This window comes from Hypanus sabinus, chromosome 5 (genome assembly GCF_030144855.1).
Source record: "Hypanus sabinus isolate sHypSab1 chromosome 5, sHypSab1.hap1, whole genome shotgun sequence".
In the NCBI taxonomy this organism is placed as follows: Eukaryota; Metazoa; Chordata; class Chondrichthyes; order Myliobatiformes; family Dasyatidae; genus Hypanus; species Hypanus sabinus.
The window spans coordinates 107,401,183-107,417,471 of record NC_082710.1 but is presented as its reverse complement, the minus strand read 5'-3'; the positions used below and the strand labels follow the sequence as shown (position 1 = coordinate 107,417,471).

At 36.3% G+C, this 16,289-nt stretch overlaps 1 protein-coding gene across 1 annotated transcript in view; it reads left to right on the top strand.

Moving 5' to 3' along the window:
• The window catches only part of arl5a (ADP-ribosylation factor-like 5A), a 45,097-nt gene that overhangs the window by 12,497 nt on the left and 16,311 nt on the right, over nucleotides 1-16,289 (top strand). Inside the window, exon 2 of the mRNA XM_059970311.1 lies at nucleotides 1,465-1,525. Coding sequence (XP_059826294.1) covers nucleotides 1,465-1,525 — 61 coding nt within the window. The remainder of the gene's footprint in view (nucleotides 1-1,464; nucleotides 1,526-16,289) is intronic.

The following is a 16,289-nucleotide window of genomic DNA, read 5'->3' as shown; positions in this document are numbered from 1 at the left end:
GAAAATAGCAAAAAATTCACTGTCTCTTGGCTGAAAGAATGCCTCCTCTTGCTTGAATAGTAGTTGAAAAGAGAAAACTTGGTACTAGATTCTTGTGATAATTTAGTGCGGGCAATATATGTGATCCTTCTCAATCATATCCTATGAATGAGTGGATATTGCTCAGAAGGACATTTGTTTCAAAAGCTAAGCAATAATTGTGTGAAGGAGAGTCTAGAAAGGTCAGACCAAGGTTTTTGTCTACGTTGTGATTATGAAATACAATGTGGCTAAGAAAAGAAAGTGTGTCTGCTATTGAGAAATTCTCGTAAAGAGATTTCCATTTAATTCCAAAAGTTGGTAAGTCTTCCGTTTAATAACTTTCATTGTAGTGTACACAATGCTTGTTCCACAATGCTGTTGGTATTGACTTCTATTATCTGACCTCTAATCTAATTACTTATTATTTACAGTAGCAGATCCAGAACTGAACAGATTGACTAAACCAACTAGCTTGCACTGAGAATGTCGATCCCAATTGTGTCATAACATTGGAAATCTTTATTTATTTATTGATAGATACAGCATGGAATGGGCCTTTCCAGCTTTTTGAGTCATGCCACCCCAAACCCTGATTCACCATAATCTAATCACAGGACAATTTACAATGACCACTTAACCTACATGGTATGTCTTTGAACTTTTGGAGGAGTCTGGAGCACATGGGGAAAACCCATACATTCCACAGGAAGAATGTACAGACTCCTTACAGGCACCAGAATTGAACTCCAAACTCCAGAGTGCCCTAAACTGTAATAGTGTCACGCTAACCACTACACTACCGTGGTGCCCAGAGCTAATGTGAAGTTTCATTTATATTTTGGCACACTGTTTACCTTGGCTTAGTTTGAAAAGTATTCCCTTTCAAACTTTCTATCTTTTTGCACATCGCATTAAGCTATATATTTTAGTAATCCAGACTGTAAAAGTGTGTATGCTTACTCTATGGAAGCAAGAACAGCAATCTGCTTTACTCTGTAAGCCATACTGTATAATAACATGAAAGATGTTGTTATTCAGTTCCCAGAAATAGGAACATCAAGTTGTATTCAACAAATGAAAAATATGAGTACTTTGAATTTCAGTGATTGTTTTTATAGCCAGGTTAAATTGGGTGAAGTAAGCTGAGAAATTCCAACAATGTAGGGATGAGAATGCTTTGGATGCCATTTTCTCAAATCCTCAGATCTTGAATTATTCTCATTGTTATGAAGAAAGTAACTCCGTGTATGATTGCCATACATAGCAAATATTGTACTACTTTAATTGTTATCTCTTGAAATTTTTGTCTACACAATTCAGTTAATTCTCATAACTGAAAAAAATCCTGCAAGTTACTTGCATAACATTTAATTTTTTATTTGTGTTGATAAAATGTGCTTATACTTTTGTGGTCCATTAAATATTGATTTATTTTTCTTTTAGAGCATAAAGTGATTATCGTGGGGTTAGACAATGCTGGAAAAACAACAATTCTTTACCAGTTGTAAGTATATAGTCTGTTTCAGAAAGCTTTTCTCCCTTAATATTAACAAGAACGTATTTTTGACAATGCAGATTTTTGTTTAGTTTTAAATGTGATACTGATTATATGATATTTTTAATGTAAATTTTGCAGAGAATACTGCTATAAATGTCTAATGGTGTTTCAAATTTTAGCAGTACCCTCCCTTTTCCCTCTTTGAAGACAGTGGACAATTAACTATGTTGCCTCACGAGTGAATCTGCAGATGCTGGAAATAAATAAAAACACAAAATGCTGTCTGGCCTGCTGAGTTTTGCCAGTATTTTGTGTTTTTATTTAACTATGTTGCCTTGTCACTTACTGGTCAGTTTAAATTGATGGTGATCATAAATTTACAGACAGACAGACAGACATACTTTATTGATCCTGAGGGAAATTGGGTTTTGTTACAGCCACACCAACCAAGAATAGTGAAGAAATATAGCAGTATTAAAACATAAATAATTAAATAATAATGTGTTAATAATGCGAAGTGGAATTAAGTCCAGGACCAGCGTATTGGCTCAGGGTGTCTAACACTCCGAGGGAGGAGTAGGAATGACTTCCTATGACACTCTGTGTTACATCTCAGTGGAATGAGTCTCTGGCTGAATGTACTCCTGTGCCTAACCAGTACATTATGGAGTGGATGGGAGACATTGTCCAAGATGGCATGCAACTTGGACAGCCTCCTCTTTTCAGACACCACCGTCAGAGAGTCCAGTTCCACCCCCATAACATCACTGGCCTTACGAATGAGTTTACTAATTCTGTTGGTGTCTGCTACCCTCAGCCTGCTGCCCCAGCACACAACAGCAAACATGATAGCACTGGCCACCACAGCCTCGTAGAACATCCTCAGTATCATCTGGCAGGTGTTAAAGGACCTCAGTCTCCTCAGGAAATAGAGATGGCTCTGACCCTTCTTGTAGACAGCCTCAGTGTTCTTTGACCAGTCCAGTTTATTGTCCATTTGTATCCCCAGTTATTTGTAATCCTCCACCATGCGCACACTGACCCCTTGGATGGAAACGGGGGTCACCGGTGCCTTAGCCCTCCTCAGGTCCACCACCAGCTCCTTAGTCTTTTTCACATTAAGCTGCAGATGATTCTGCTCGCACCATGTGACAAAGTTTCCCACCGTAGCCCTGTACTCAGCCTCGTCTCCCTTGCTGATGCATCCAACTATGGCAGAGTCATCAGAAAACTTCTGAAGGTGGCAAGACTCTGTATCTGTACCATATTCACTCCACTGCAATTGCTGTCTTGGAGGCCAGTGGAGAATAAGCCTGATAGTCATGATGCAGGACTTTGGATTGAAATGTTCCATACCAGCTTCAATTTATTCTTTATTTGGTTTCTAATATGAGAAAATAAGTTTAATCCTCCAGGATTTCAGTTTATTTTAGAGTACAAACATACAAATAATAAGCATACTAAATAAAGAGCTGAGAAACTAAACTAAGAGGGGAATTAATGTAAGACAAAGGTATTAACATAGCACTCTGAAAATTCTCACTTTTATAGATGAGATACAGAAAATTCCTGAGATAGGAATGAATGAATTAAAAGGCTACATGATTAAAACAATTACATCATGTGGGTAATGTGCTAATACTTAGCCAATATAAATGGCATAGATTTATGGTGAGAAAGGAAATCTCAGGAAGGTGATAGTTGATAGTAGAGGGTGATAGTTAAATGGAACAAGCTGTCAGAGGAAGTAGAAGAAGCAAGTACAATTAAAGCATTTAAGTGACGTTTGCACAGATGCATGGACAGAGGGATATGGGCAAAATGCAGTGAAAGGAGAGAGTCATTAAACCATTCTTTAAATCACCACCATGTCTAATGGCTTACAGGAGCTGAGGGAGACAAATTTAGGTTACCCTATTTAAGGACGAAAGGAGTTGAGTGAGCGTGACCAGAAGTACCTATTCAGGTGAAGCAACCAACCCTGTGATATTGGTTTGACTCCTGAGACTCCAAATTAAACTAATGAAATTAAATTAAATGGACCTGTTACCATGCTGTATGGCTGAATGACTAAATAAGATACAAGGCTTGAGGCCAAAGTGCACGGTCAGGAATGCTGAACTAAATGTCTCTGTAAGTATAAGAGCACTGCAACTGTTTGACTTGCTGTAACTTAGTGGAATCATTGATTCAACTAACTTAGGTGGATTTGGTAGGCATTGCTTTAGTTCCCAGTGATTTTCTTTCTTTTTGTTGATCTGTATGAAGGTCTGAAGTTTCCACTGAGTTTTGTAAGTGAAATTCAGGGCCTTATGGTAGCTTGGTGGTTAGTATGATGCTATTACTGCTTTAGGCATCGGTCTTTAAGGAGTCTGTACCTTCCTGTGGAATGCATGGGTTTTCTCTCGTTTCCTTACACAGTTTAAAGACATACTGGTTATTAAGTAAATTGGTCATTGTAAATTGTCCCATGATTAAGTTAGCATTTGTCAGAGCTTGCTAGGCAGTGTGGCTTAAAGGGCTGGATGGGCCTATTCCACACCATAGTTCAAAAAATAAGTAAATAAAATTGACCAAACCAGTGCAAGTTGGTTTTAAAAGCAGATTAAGATGAGCATGAGTGAGTTTTCTTTAAATCTGGTTCTAAAAAAACATCTGAAACCAGCAATGCCTCTGAATTGGAGATGGTTATAGTGTTTTTGGGAGTACAGGCAAAAAACTGACCAATGCATTCCTCAGTATAATTATTTCATTTTTCAAGCATCTTTTAAGATCAGCTTTCACTGCTAGAAGGGAACTTTTTGCAGTGAAGGATTTGATTGCATTAACAGAGCTGCAAATTAAAAATATTTGGTCTTGATTTTAAATTAGAAATTGCTTCAGATACTTTAATTTTCTTTTGGTTGGTAGGAAGGAGCAGAAGGAAGTAAAGAAATCAAGAAAACACTTTGCTTTCTTGTTCACTGTTTGTTAATTTAGGAAGCAGCTTGTTCACTACGGGCAACAAGCATTGTGTGTGCATGTCCCAGGAGGAAAAGTGTTGTGCGAATGTTGTTAAATGGATTTTGGAAAAAGAGGAAACTATTTCATTTGAAACAACAAATGGTTATGTAGAATCAGTGTGTAGCACAATTCTCTGCTTGGATAACATGATTTTGGCATATGATCCATCATTCCATGACGTTGGAATACTAGTTTCAGCATTCTTAGTGACATGGATATACTATTCTTTGGGATACTTAGTTAACTACTCACCTTGTCTGATGTTTTCTCAAACATTGTGAAAGCTGTGAAGAACTTGTTGATATTTAAAGATATATATAATTTGAATAATATTGCCTCACATATGCCACATTTTCTGATGGCTTCCTTTCCCACTGCGGGAAAGCGAATGAAATTGGCCCGATTCCTTCCTCCGGTCCCTACACCCTGCATCTCCAGTGTAACGGGGCCAGCATTTAAATTGTCCAAACAGTGGATTGTGCCTTGCATTTGGACCTGGGTCCTGGCCCGGCTCAAAGCCATTCTCAACCTCTCCAAATCAGCTTGGCCCTTGGTGCAATTCACCTTGCATCCGGGTTAGTTGGATGGGCATCAAAACTCCTCTCCAAATCACTCACTCCTTTTCTCTGTGTTGATTTTGCAACGCAATAGCAGGGCTCATCCCTTGAATTTGCTTCATTAAAGTTTGCAATGATACTTTACCACAGTTTATTTCAGGAAAGGTGAGATTAATAATGTTTTTTTGTTGAATTTCTGGCCTTCAAGCTACCAGTAAGCTGTCACTGGCCTTCAGTGGCACCATCTTAAACTAGAAAAATTCAGCATGTCACACAGCATCTATGCAGAGGAATAACCAGTTGATATTTTGCGCCAAGACTCTTTATGAGGGAGGACCTGATGAAGAGCCCTGCACTGAAATGTTGACTGTTTATAGAGGATTGAGATTCAAGATTGCTTAATGTCATTTCCAGTACACAAGTGTAAAGGAGAACAAAATAATTGTTAATCTGGATTCAATGCAGCAGATAAAAATCATTGTAAGATAAAGAACATAATAAAAAAACAATAACTATAAATATGTATGATGGCATAGAAACATACTTTGTCTATAAAGTGACACTAGGCACAGGAGTGTCTGTACATAAGGTGACTAACAGGAAATGATAAACTAGTGGTGGATGAAGGTATGGAGTGGTAGGTTTGTGGGTGGAAGTGTTGATCAACCTTACTGCTTGGGGAAAGTAACTGTTTTTGAGTTTGTTAGTCCAAGTTTGGACTACTTTCCAAGTAGCTCCCTCCCTGTTAGGGGTGGGAGAAGTAATCCATGAGCAGGGTGGGTGGGATCCTTCATGATGGTACTGTAAAACCATAGAATATTACAGCACGGAAACAGGCCTTTTGGCCCTTCTTAGCTGTGTGGAACCATTTTTCTGCCTAGTCCCACTGACCTGCACCTGGACCATATCCCTCCATACACCTCTCATCCATGTACCTGTCCACAAGTTTTTCTTAAATGTTAAAAGTGAGCCCGCATTTACCACTTCATCTGGCAGCTCATTCCACACTCATACCACTCTCTGTATGATGAAGCCCCCCCACTTTAAACTTTTTCCCCTTCACCTTTAACCCATGTCCTCTGTTTTTTTTTTGCCCCTAGCCTCAGTGGAAAAAGCCTACTTGCTTGTTCCCATCCATGTTTTTTAGATCCTTTCTCATTTCTTCAAATTTGGCCTTTTTCCAGTTTAGAACCTCAACCCAAGGACCAGATCTATCTTTAACCATGATCAAGTTGAAACTAATGGTGATATGATCACTGGAACCAAAGTGTTCCCCTACACACACTTCCGTCACTTGTCCTAACTCGTTTCCTAATAGGAGATCTAATATTGCATCCTCTCTAGTTGATACCTCTATATATTGATTTAGAAAACTTTCCTGAACACATTTTACAGACTCTAAACCCGTCGAGACCTTTAAAAGTATGCGAGTCCCGATCAATATGTGGAAAATTAAAATCCCCCTACTATCACATCTTTTTTTAAAAATATCTTTATTTATTAAATTTTAGAAAATTACAAAGAATAAATGTGATGATAAAAAAAGTGAGAAAAATAATATTGACCCTCCCCCCTCCCCTTAACCCTTATCTAAAGAAAGAAAAAAAAGGGAGAAAGATTGCCTGGATATCGGAGGATCCCCACATGCTCCATGGAGTTCAAAATAATTTAAATATTTATTTTTACTTTCCCCAATTACTTTATAATTTTTTCTTCAAAGGACCTATGTATTTAATCCTATCTTTTGTAAGTATGGGAGCCAAATTTTCAAAAATATATCATATTTTTCTTAGATTGTATGTAATTTTTTCAAGTGGAATACAACTATGTATTTCATTATTCCAACGATCCATAGTTAAATGTAAATCAGATTTCCAAGTAACTGCAATAACTTTTTTGGCTACTGCCAATGCAATTTTTATATATTTTTTCTGATACTTAATCAATTTAAGTTTCGGTGTTGTCCCTTCAATGTCTCTTAATAAAAATAATACTGGACTATGTGGGAGATGTACTCCAGTAATTTGTTTCAATAAAAGTCTTAGATTTATCCAAAATGGTTGAATTTTAAAACAAGACCAAGTAGAATGTAAAAAAATACCAATTTCTTGATTACATCAAAAACATTTGTCAGACATATTTGAATTTAATCTATTTATTTTCTGTGGCGTTATATATAGTTGATGTAAAAAATTATATTGTACTAATCTAAGTCGAACATTTATTGTATTTCTCATACTATCAGAACATAACCTTGAACAGTTTTTTCCATCAATTTTAACATTCAAATCAGATTCCCATTTTTGTCTTGATTTATGAATTCCTGATTTAATTGTCTGTTTTTGAATCAAGTTATACATACAAGATATAATTTTTTTAATTTTTCCTTTTTGAATTAATATTTCTATTTCTCTAGATTTTGGCATCAAAATTGTTTGACCCAGCTTTTCTCGTAAATACGCCTTTAATTGAAAATACAGAAAAGAGTGTTATTTGATATTTTATATTTATTTTTTAATTGATCAAATGACATCAATATACCTCCTTCAAAACAATCACCTATATATTTAATCCCCTTTTGGAACCAATTATGTAAAAGTTTATTATCCATTGTAAAAGGAATAAGCCTATTTTGAATTAAAGTACTTTTTCCTAATAAAGATTTCCTTATCTCATCGTCCATATTTACCTTATTCCATAAATCAATCAAGTGTCTTAATATAGGACATTCTTTTTTTTCCCTTATCCATTTGGATTCCCATTTATATATAAAATCTTCTGGTATGTTTTCTCCTATCTTATCTAATTCTATTCTAATCCATGCCGGTTTTTCTTCATCAAAAAAAGACGCTATAAATCTAAGTTGTTTTGCTTGATAATAATTCTTCAAATTTGGAAGTTGTAACCCTCCTAAATCAAATTTACATGTCAATTTTTCCAATGATATTCTTGACATCTTTCCTTTCCAAAGAAATTTCCTTACATATTTATTCAGTTCTTGAAAAAACTTGAGGTAATTGTATTGGTAAAGTTTGAAATAAATATTGCAATCTAGGAAATATATTCATTTTTACAGCATTAACTCTACCTATTAATGTTATTGGTAACATCATCCATTTATCAAGATCCTCTTTTATTTTTTTAATGGCAAATAATTTTGTTTTTATAAATTTTTTACATCATTATCAACTCTAATACCTAAATATTTTATCCCGTTTATTGACCTTCGAAATTGAGTTACTAATTGACATTGATTATAATTTCCTTTAGTAAGGGGTAAAATTTCACTTTTATCCCAATTTACTTTATACCCTGATACTTTCCCATATTCTTCCAATCTAAAAGATAATCTTTGCAAAGATTGCAGTGGGTTTGTTAAATAAATCAAAACATCATCAGCAAATAAATTAATCTTATATTCTTCTTAATTAACTCTAAAGCCCCCAATGTATGAATCTGTTCTAATTAATTCAGCTAATGGTTCTATTGCCAATACAAATAAAGCAGGTGATAATGGGTAGCCTTGCCTAGTTGACCTCATTAAGCAAAATGTTGTTGAAATCTGACCATTTGTAACTACTTTAGCTTGAGGATTAGTATTTAAGGTTTTAATCCATTGTATAAAAGATTTTCCTAACTCATATTTTTCCAATACCTTAAATAAAAAATCACATTCCAATCTATCAAATGCTTTTTCTGCATCCAAAGCAACTGCCACACTCATTTCCACTCTTTTTTGTGCCAAATGAATTATACTAAGTAACTGGGTTATATTATCCATTGATTGTCTGTCTTTAATAACACCTGTTTGATCCATATGTATTAATTTTGGTAAATATTTAGATATTCTATTAGATAAAATTTTTGCTATTATTTTATAATCTGTATTCAACAAAGAAATAGGCCTATATGATGTTGGTTTTAAAGGATCTCTATCTTTTTTTGGCAAAGCAGTTATAATCGCTGTTAAAAAAGATTGTGGGAGTTTATGCATTCTTTCCACTAGGTATATTAATTCCATAAAAGGAGGAATTAATAAATCTTTAAATTTTTTATAAAATTCAGGAGGAAAACCATCTTCTGGGGATTTATTACTCTGAAGTGATCCTAACGCTTCTTCAACCTCTTTTAATGTAAAGGGCATATCTAATCCTTTCTGTTCTTCCAAATTTAATTTTGGAAGGGTTAATTGTGATAAAAATTTAACTATCTCAGCTATCTTATTTTGTGATTCTGATTGATATAGTTCAGTATAAAATTTTTTATAAGTTTCATTAATTTCTAAAGGTTTATAAGTAACCTTATTTACACTTGTTCTAATTGCATTTATTGTTTTAGAAGCCTGTTCTGTTTTCAACTGCCAAGCAAGAATTTTATGTGATCTTTCACCTAATTCGTAATAGTTCTGTTTAGTTCTCATAATTACTTTTTTCTGTACGATATGTCTGGAGTGCATTATATTGTAGTTTTTTATTAACAAGTTGTCTTTGTTTTTCTTCTGTCATGTATCTTTGAGATTCTTTTTCTAACTTTATGATATCTATTTCTGCCATGTATTCCTTCTTAATTTTAGATGTATAACTTATAATCTGACCCCTTAAATATACTTTCATTGCTTCCCATAATACCATTTTATCCTCAACTGAATGTAAATTTGTATCCAAAAAAAAGAATCTGTTTTTTCATAAAATCACTAAAATCTTGACGTTTTAATAAAATTGAATTAAATCTCCATCTATAAATCGATTCCTCCTTATCCATCATTATCATTGTCTTTATCAAGGGGGAATGATCTGACAGTATTCTTGCTTTATATTCCACACTTTTCACTCTGTCTTGAATATTTTTTGATAATAAAAAAATCAATCCTTGAATAAGTTTTATGTCTAGTTGAATAAAATGAATAATCTCTTGGATTAATTTTCCTCCATATATCAATCGGGTTTAAGTCTTTCATTAATGATAAAGTTAGTTTTATTACTTTTGATTTTATAGCAATTTTAGTTGACCTATCCAAAACTGGATCAAAACAAAAATTAAAATCTCCACCTATTAATATTTTATCATGTGCATCAGCCAAGTTCAAAAAAACTTCTTGTATGGATTTTGCATCATTTTTATTTGGTGCTTAAATGTTCATAAAAGTCCATAATTCTGAAAAGATTTGACAATGTATAATCACATATCTCCCCCCAGAATCAATTATTACATTTTGTATTTTAATTGGTAAAGATTTATTAACCAAAATTGCAACTCTTCTCGATTTTCAATTAAATGCTGCAATGACATTTCTAACCCAATCGCTCTTTAATTTCTTATGTTCTGTTTCTGTTAAATGTGTTTCTTGTAAAAGAGCTATATCTCCTTTCATTTTCTTAATATATGATAAAACTCTTTTTCTTTTCACAGGTCCATTAATTCCATTAACATTAAAACTTTAAAAATTAAGAAAATTAATCATTCATAATATCTTGGGAACTCTTTAAAATTTTCCATGTTGCTATGAGTTTCTCCCCAACCATCCGGGAAAAAAAAGAAAAATAAAAGAAAGATAACTAATATATAAGAAAAAAAACCAAAGTACCCCCCCCCCACTAAAGTTGTGAATAAAAAGAACACAACATTACCCCCCCCCCCCCCATTTTACGGGTCATGCCAATCGCCATGATTGTACACGTGAAACTCGCAGCCATCGATCAGGAGCTCCTCCAGCTTCCCCGCAAAAAAAAAAGAAAATATATTAGTGAAGTAGAAACAAAGAGAATAATTAATGTCTCTACTTCCAATTAATACTCTTCAACTATTTTTTTTATATAAATGTCCGTCAAGTCCAACCTTGTTTCAGTCTTCATCATTAGTCCATTTCATTTCTATACTTCTTTACTTCTCTTTGGACATCAGGTAGTTCTTGTACAAATTTCTCCGCTTTCCGGCAGTCAATGAAAAATCTTCTTTCTTCGTTTTCCAGGAAAATTATCAATTTTGCTGGATAGCTCAATAAAAATTTATAGCCTTTTTCCCCATAAAGATTTTTTCACTGGATTAAATTCCTTCCACCTCTTCAGAAGATCGTAACTTATGTCTGGATAAAAAAAAACACTTTTCCCTCCTATTATCAATGGCCCATTTCTCTTTTTAGCACCTTGAATAGCTGTTTTCAAGATCATTTCTTTATCTTTATACTGTTACGAATCCTGTAACTGGATAACTTACCAGCAAAGACAGAGAGGTCCGTTGAAGTCTGATGTCACTATTTTCAAACGTTTTTATTTATAAAGGGACACAAAAGTAAGGTTAATACATACATTCAGATAGTGCACATTGTCAACACTCAATCTAAAGCGCGGGTATAGCAATAATCATCGTTAAGAAGTGAGCTCTACGGTTGTTGAGGGGTTAATAGATTGTCCGTTGGAAATATCAGAGTCACTCAGAAGGCTGCAGGCCTCAGCCCTCTAAAAATCGCTGAGTTTCACGTGGGGCGACCGAGAGAGAGAGAGAGAGAGAGAGAGAGAGAGAGATTGGGGAGAAGAGGAAGAACTTGCCGAGTCTTGATGAGGCTTCCGTGAAATCGGGGGGGAGCGTTGGTTTCCTCTCCCCGATGTTAGTTAAAAGCGGTTTTCTGTGATTCCAGCCACAAATTCCAATCCCGGAATCTAATGCACGTGGCTTCCTTCAGAATGGCTTCCCGCTGCTGCGGGATCACTCTCTCGTGTCTTCTTGGTGCGTCTGAGGGGGCTGTCCCCCTAAGACTCTCCTTTATACTTCCTCACGGAGTCGCAGGTGTCAATCAGGTTGGGATGATGCAATCTCTCTCTCAACCAGCCCACCTTGCCCGAGGGCTTTTCACGTGGTCTCCATGAGACAATAGTCGCTGTCGTCTTATTCTATATCCCGGGTGGGACGTGCAATTTGGCACGTTTCCCTCTCTCTCTCACTTCCTGGGTCTACTGACCCCCCCCCCCCCTCAACGGGTGCTCTTGCGATTCTCACAAAGGAGGGGGCTGGGATCATAACAGTACCTTAAACATTTTATCAAAATTGATCTTGGATTTTGCTCTTGTTGAGGTCTTGGTCTTAAAGCTCTGTGTGCTCTTTCTATTTCAATTACTTGGCTTCCTTCTTTCATTTCCAACATTTTCGGAATCCATTCTTGAAAGAATTTTATTGGATTTTCTCCCTCTGTACCTTCCATAAGACCAACAATTTTGATATTATTTCGTCTACTAGAATTTTCAAGCGCATCTATTTTTTCCAACATCCGTTTTCTTTCTATTGTCCAGGCAAGATTATTGTCTTCTATCTTATCTATTCTTTCAGTGTTCAACTTTTACTTCCATCTCTTTAACTTTATTATCCATCTTCATTTGCTTTTCCACCACATTATCAAGTTTATTCTGCATCCTTCTTATAGCTTTTAATTCATTCATAATATATATCAGGATATCTTTTATGTCTCCTTTAATCTCTTCCTTCTTTTCCTCTTCTTCTTCCTCTGAATTTCCCAAAGAGTCTGATTCCACTTCCGATTCACTTCCGGTTCCACTTCCAGCCATAGCTGGGATTTGTACTTTTGTTAATATCTGTTCATGCATACTTTCGCACATGCGTTGTTCTTGCCGTTTCTTCTAAGAGACCGCCGACATTGCTGCAACTTCCTGTCCTGTATCATCAGAAGTGCCATGCACTTCGCCGGGAGGAGATCCAACTTGAGTCCGAGGCTTTGCCAGGACGGTTAGGCTTTTTTCCCCACCGATTTGCATAGTCTTCGAAGTAGTAGATTTCTTCTGTTTCAGTTTAGGAGCCATATCAAAAGATAATCCTGAGTTACTTATAAATAGTTTCTAGTAGATATTTGTTAACTCTTCTTCATTTAAACCCTATTTCATTACTTTTTACGAGGGAGCTGGATTCCCAATGTCTCGACCCTACGTCATCACATGATGCCCCCCACTACTATCACATCTTGATGTTTCCTGTAGTTGTCTGCTATCTCTCTGCAGATTTGCTCCTCCAGTTCTCGCTGACTATTGAGTGGTCTATAATACAAACCCATTAATGTGGTCATACCTTTCCTGTTTCTCAGCTCCACCCATATGGCTTTGGTAGACAAGCCCTCTAATCTATCCTGCCTGAGCACTGCTGTAACATTTTCACTGGCTAGCAATGCCACCATCCACCCTTCCTTCCTCTGCCTCTATCATGCCTGAAACATTGGAACCCTGGAACATTAAGCTGCCAGTCCTGCCCCTCCTGTAGCCAAGTTTCACTAATGGCTATAATATCATAATTCCATGTGTCAATCCACGCTCTCAGCTCATCAGTCTTCCCCACAATACTCCTTGCATTGAAATAGACACAACTCAGAAGATTATTACCACCACACACAACCCTTCTATTTGTGACATTGCGTGAATTTTTAACATTTATTTTCACCCTTGCTTCACTATCTGCTCTGCCACTCTGGTTCCCATCCCCCTGCAAATCTAGTTTAAACCCTCCCCAATAGCACTAACAAACCTCCCTGCAAGGATATTGGTCCCCTTGTAGATGTAATCCGTCTCTCTTGTACAGGTCCCTTTTCTGGCACTTTGATGCATACATATCCTTGATGGCAGATAGGAAGGTTAGCCAATTTTGTACTGAATAATAGAGCAGGTTCAAAAGACCGAATTGTCTTTCTTTATTTTATACTGTATATTACTGTTTTCTGCTGAGGGGATTAGTTGTCATCCCACTCCCAAGAATGTATGGCAGTCAAATTTAATCATGTGTTTCCATATTAATCATTTAGTGTGTGACTTTCCTTATGTGCAAGTACTTAATAATTGGTGCAGAATTTATTAAAATCATGCTTGTATATCTTGAGTGACATACATGACTGCAACTGCACGGCGATTAATGGTTGAGTATCTGATTACACAATTCTGCCTGTTGTATCGACTATTTCTGCAGTGGTATGTTGGTGTAGTGCATAACTAAAATGTTTTTCAATTCTTGAAGTTAATGCTTGATTCTGAATCATCTTCTCCTTAAGCCCGACTGGGACATAGGCCGCCAACAGCAGTTTGCCAGAGTTCTCTGTTCTGGGCCAGTCTTTCAAGTTCAAGTGTAGCCCACGTACAGTGCCTATAAAAAGTATTCACGGCCTCCCCCCCCTCCCCCACCACCGGAATTTTTCATGTTTTACAACTTCACAACATTGAATTACAGTGGATTCAATTTGGCCTTTTTTACTCTGATCAATAGAAAAACACTTGTGCCAAAGTGAAAACAAATCTCTACAAAGTGATCTAAATTAATTACAAATATAAAACACAAAATAATTGATTGCATAAGTATTCACCCCCTCCTAGTCAGTATTTAGTAGGTGCACCTTTGACTGCAATTATAGCCCGAGTCTGTGTGGATAGGTCTCTATCAGCTTTGCACATCTAAGCACTGCAATTTCCCCCCATTCATCTTTACAAAACTGCTCATGCTCTGTCAGTTTGCTTGGGAATCTTGAGTGAACAGCCCTTTTCAAGTCCAGCCACAAATTCTCAATTGGATTGAGGTCTGGACTCTGACTTGGCCACTCCAGGAATTAATTTTGTTTTTAAGCCATCCCTGTGTGGCTTTGGTTTCATGCTTGGGGTCATTGCCTTGCTGGAAAACAAATCTTCTCCCAAGTTGCAGTTCTCTTGCAGACTGCATCAGGTACTCCTTCAGGATTTCCTTGTATTTTGCTGCATTGATTTTACCCACTACCTTCACAAGACTTCCACAGCCTACTGCAATGAAGCATCCCCACAGCATGATGCAACTACCACCATGCTTCATGGTCTGGATGGTGTGTTTTGGTTATGTGCGGTGTTTGGCGTATGCCAAACATAACATTCAGCCTGTTGGCTAAAAAAGTTCATTTTGGTTTCATCAGACCATAGAACCTTCTTCCAGCTGACTTCAGAGTCTCCCACATGCCTTCTGGCAAAACTCTGGCTTAGATTTCATGTGAGTTTTTTTAACAGTGGCTTTCCCTTTGCCCCTTTCCCATAAAGCTGTGATTGATGAAGCACCTGGGCAATAGTCTCTCTCATCTCAGCCACTGAAGCTTGTAATTCCTCCAGAGTTGTCATAGGTCTTTTGGTGCATCTACTAAATACTGACTAGGAGGGGGTGAATACTTAAGCAATCAATTATTTTGTGTTTTATATTTGTAATTAATTTAGGTCACCTTGTAGAAATCTGTTTTCACTTTGACATGATAGAGTCTTTTTCTGTTGATCAGTGTCAAAAAGCCAAATTAAATCCACCGAGATTCAATGTTATAAAATAATAAAACATGAAAACTTCTGGGGGGTAGGGGTAGTGAATACTTTCTACAGGCACTGTATTTGTCTTGTGTGTGAAGATCCTTTCTCTCCCAGAGGTGAGGTCTTTGGAGCTTCTGTAGATGTTTCTGTATTCTTGAGGCTTTTACAGGTTGGTAGTGCCATGCCCAACCCTCCTCCTCTCGCAGCTGGGCTTGCGACCATCCATGGCGGAGCTGATTCTAAATCAAGTTGCACTTTTTGTTTCTGTGTAAATTTTGTATAAATGTGCTTCTAAAATGAATAATGTTTTCATGTTTTCACTTTCACCAGTAGTTTATATAAAAGCTGTATTGGAGATGAGTACAAAAATAGAGAAAATTTGCTATGAATGAAAGGTGAGCCAACATCTAGAATACAGGGCATTCCAGTCAATTGGGACCAGTGCATTTTGGCCTAACTAATCAGCTGCCCCGATTAGGTGAAGTTTCATGGAAATAGTTTATTTTTTAATAAGGTATAAAAAGGACAAACTACCATTTAACTAAGGAACAAATTGTGCATTTAAATAGAAAATAGAACAAATTAGAACACTATCAATACTAGTGTATAAAACTGTATTAGTTCCTAAAAGCTATCGACTGAGGAATTAATCTAGTGTATGCTGCTGTTTTCTTTAGATTGACCATAAATGAGCAAAATCAGCACAGGCAGCCAGTGTAAATAGTAGATTGCCTTCATACAATCTTTTCGATGATGGCATCCTCCAAAAAAATGAACTTTCATTGTAAAATTCAAGATCATTGTCAGTACCTTAATTCTTTGTAGTTCCTAATTTGTTGAAATAGTGAAATCGTTTCATTTTCACTCCCTGCCATCCCTGGCATCTCAAAGCCTGAATGAATGAAAATGCACTGA